The sequence below is a fragment of the Polyergus mexicanus genome, unplaced genomic scaffold (genome assembly GCF_030449975.1).
Source record: "Polyergus mexicanus isolate NDT 795.1 unplaced genomic scaffold, iyPolMexi1.0 SCAF_25, whole genome shotgun sequence".
Classification (NCBI taxonomy): domain Eukaryota; kingdom Metazoa; phylum Arthropoda; class Insecta; order Hymenoptera; family Formicidae; genus Polyergus; species Polyergus mexicanus.
This window is the reverse complement of record NW_027223345.1, coordinates 3,019,849-3,023,975: the sequence shown is the minus strand read 5'-3', so window position 1 is coordinate 3,023,975 and position 4,127 is coordinate 3,019,849. Positions and strand designations below refer to the sequence as shown.

The following is a 4,127-nucleotide window of genomic DNA, read 5'->3' as shown; positions in this document are numbered from 1 at the left end:
TACCATCTACTCGCAACGCGTACATTTTTGCCCTAAGCCCGACGAATTCGGTCATGATGGCACCATTATTTTCATCCTTCATTAAACCCGGTATCTTTTTATTCGCGAGCGGTATACCGTACACATTGTCCACCGCATAATCGCTGGTATCGAATTTGTCGACGTTGCACTTTATATTCTCATATACATCTTCACACTCGATGTGATATATGAGACTGTCGGTGTCAGTGTACATGACTTTACATTTCTCTCGATACATAGGTATCATATAATCGTGGTGAAACTCGTACAAACATATCTTGGATATGTCGAGTATACACATACCCACGTAGATTGGTTTATTAAATTTCACCTCGAGATTGCGCAATTCAACGGCGATCAGATTCTCCGAAAACACGCTTCTACTATGAAAATTTGGTTTTGCGATCATTGCCTCTGCGCCATATCTTCCGTCCCAATGTGTCACGAGCTTAATATTAACATGATTGCGCACATTTTCCATCGTTTTGCCAAATACCGCATTATTCATTAATTTATATAAATTTTTTTCAAAATCATTTTTCGCGAGTGTTCGGAATTGTGTATTAAGTTCGATATAACTGCGAAGCCATGGAGATTGCGAAAACTGTAATATTCGATGTATTTTTGTAACGCGAAGTCCGTATCGCGTGCATTGCTGCAGGTTGCGGTAATGTATTACGTAACGTTTCTTATCGTATAAGGTTGCGAGCAGCTTATCCTGCCGCTTACCAGGTGGTTTGTCGCGTGTCGGGGAAACGGTAGATCAGTGTGCGCATCGTGAACACGTTGCGGATACTCGAGATCGACTTCAAGGATGTAGCCTATAGGCGAATCGAGCGCGATCGATGATGTATCAAAATCGGATACGTTGTCGACCCATCGAAAATCTGCATAGGGCAAGGGTTGGCACATTGCCCATCCGTACAAATTATTTACATCAAAGTACGTAAGATACGTTGAAGCTTTCGATGGGTCGTACGACTGCATATACTTGTTATTAGCATGTGCGTATCTGTTGGAACATTGACTCAAACCACCGCGTATTCCGCGTTCGATAAATAAAACCATGTCGATATCCGTAAGCAATTCGAATGTAATATTTGTATGCTTCAACATGGCGTCCCACGTATATCCGGGAAGAGTGTAGTAATACGCGGGGTCGAGCCCATAACTTTTAATACAACTCTCGCGGAAATTTTCAAAAATGTCTGCTAATAACAAGACATCAATTTTGAGATACAAGTCGCTATATTCGCCCAGCGTTCGAATGGAGAACCGCTCCCACACGTTCTCGGCGTGCGCGTAATCGCTCTCGGATATCGTGTCACCGGTCAAGGAACTGTAAAATGATTCGCGCGGCGGTAAACACGTATCTTGCAACCTGTCGACGCAGTCAATATATTCGTACAAAAAGACGCCCTTCCGTGTTAATAAATTGAAATCGTCATTCGATAAATTTTGAAATTCAGATTTTAAAATTTTGAGTTTGTCTTTATTCAAGAATGATGCCAATTTATCGAGACTAGCTGTGAGAAATTTATACGAATCGATAAAACGCAATTTAATATGATGTTTTGATTTCTCTTCAGTAAGATTAACATTTTTCGTAAATGATATATATTTTTCCTTTGTTATTGGAAGTAACTCGATTCCCCCTTCGAACGCTGTAGCTATTTCCTTGATAATGAAGTGCGCGTCGTAACCGGATAAATTATGAAAAACTATTGGAATGCAAAAAGAATCTTTATAATTTAGATTACAATTTGAATGCGCGGGACCTCTGTATCGCCCGATCAGATGGCAATGATCGCGTACGCGTGTATCGTCTTGTACAAATGGTTTCTCGCAAATGTGGCATTGTGTCGCGCTATTAAAAATTTGCCATTCATCAGATGTTAAATTTACCATGGGGACATTAGCTGATAAAATACTTTTTACACGCAGTGCTAAATTTTTAAGTTCTTCGACGAACCATGATATGCAATCGATATCGCGACGAGAATGATACACGGATAACGAATCATCGTACAAACAATGTACATAATATGCTAAGCTAAATACTTTGTGATGTTAATAGTTTCTCTCTTCCTCCGTCTTCTCTAAAACGCACTCCAGATCGGCGTACACGACGAAAGGAAGCCGCTCCTTCCGATTATAGTTGTTGAACGTGAGCCACTTGTCCTTATCCCCTCGGTAATCGGATAGCGCACTCGTTCATCTCGCGACAGTCCACCGTATGTGATTGTAACTTGTTGTTCGAGCCAAAGTAGTGCAAACATCTGTAAAAGAAATAATTTTTAATTTTTGTTCAAAGATTTCTGTAATATAATTTATTAAATATATACGTACCGATCGCAGATATATTTCTTGTGTTCTTTTTTGCTCAATTGCGAGCTCACGAGGCGGGATAGATTCTTGATCCACGCGAAATGTCCAACGTTGTTGTCTTCCACGTACAACAGGTTGACGTGTTTGTCTTTTTTCAGCTCACTCAGACGTATCGGGACAATGTTCTTTTCCTCGATACTATATACATTGATTGAGATATTGTTGGCATGTTCGAATTTTTTAATTTGATTCACATTCACTGGAAACTCAATGTCCTGGAGATTCAGCACTGTCGTGTAATGCGGGTACGAAGATTCCCGATAAACATAATCTTCAGCTGGGTATAGAGCGGCGACCTCAGACCACGCGAAACACGCATTGTCATTAGATTGCACGTTGATTACTGCTCTCTTCATCGTTATTTCTCGCGGTAATTTTATGTGGCATCCCGCGCGCAATGGATTATATTTATTTATATTTACATTTAAATCGAGTATTCGCGATAATGCCCACCCGCTATCGCGTTCTTGAAATTCTTCGAGCGATGCTAGAGTGGGCTCGACAATGCGCCGCTCGTACCATTCGCGTAAATCGGATGTGCGAAAGAGTTCATAGTTTCTCGTATTGATACTTTTATTTGCGCGTTTATCACCCGTCACAAATTCACCATTGAACACTGTATTAATTTTCACATTAAAGTGTTTTTTCAGCATGGTTTGCACGTGTCCGAGCACAATGTCTTTAGCATCCTCGAAAAATTGACGAGGCTCGATGTGATTATGATTTATAACCGCACCAGTCAATATGCGGCTCTCGAACGCCGTATCGATCTCTCGCCAAATTAATCCGTGTTGCCGCGTGCTGCATCCTGCACCCGCGTGTACAAAACGTGTGCGTAACGAGTTTTTCAATCCCTTGAGTCGTGCAATTCGAGCAATCAGCGATTGTCGAATCCCAATCAATAATCGTGGACGTTTGATTCGACTTTGCTCTTCCAATGATTCGATATATTCGTCGCATCGTTGCTCCCACGCAACGTACTCCTCTATCGAATTCACCCTTGCAGATTGCTCGCGTAGATTTCGTTCGGCATTGTTTTCCGCCATATTTCCAAATTTATACAAAAAATTTTTTGCTAACAAGATGTGCTTATTAACAGCTCTTGTCTCGGAACTCTTGGCGAAAATACTGACAGGGTGTGCCTCTTTACCATGATTTTATATTCTATCTTGATGTCTCTTTCCATCATGTGTATCTAAATCTTTATTTCGCGATTTGTCACGTACATTTTGGCTAATGTCGATTATTGCATTTTGTCGTCTAGAGATGATGTCAAATCCCAGATGTATCGCAAAAGTTTCAAATTACATACAGCTGTCCAATGTTAGTGCAATTTAATCATGAGAATTATCCTTATATTATAGGATTTTGTCATGTTTTGACACGCGCGTTTGAAATCTGATATCTATAGGCGATGTCATCGCGAAGCAGCCGCACATCGGCGCTTGCAAATTTTATATTACGTTGCATTTTTGTGCATTCGGCTAAATCTCACACTTGGTGATGATGTCATCGCGAAGCAGCCGTATATCGGCGCTTGAATGGAAAAATTGAAAAAAATATCGCGTCATCAATAATCCCCCACCACATTGCAATTTTGAAACGCTAATACATATTTTAAATATGTTCAATACGTTCAGTATTGCATCAACCACTTGTGTGAAAGGTTCATATAAAAATGTATCCCACTGAAGGAAGCCGCATGAATTATTACGTTC

The 4,127-nt window shown here is 40.5% G+C and overlaps 1 protein-coding gene across 1 annotated transcript; it reads right to left on the bottom strand.

The window, feature by feature from the left end:
* Positions 1-2,375: 2,375 nt before the first annotated feature.
* Positions 2,376-3,471, bottom strand: LOC138943108 (uncharacterized; the record flags this gene model as incomplete). The annotated part of the gene is made up of 1 exon (XM_070313637.1): positions 2,376-3,471. A coding segment is annotated over exon 1 (1,080 nt), but the record flags the coding sequence as incomplete, so codon positions are not given.
* Positions 3,472-4,127: the final 656 nt, after the last annotated feature.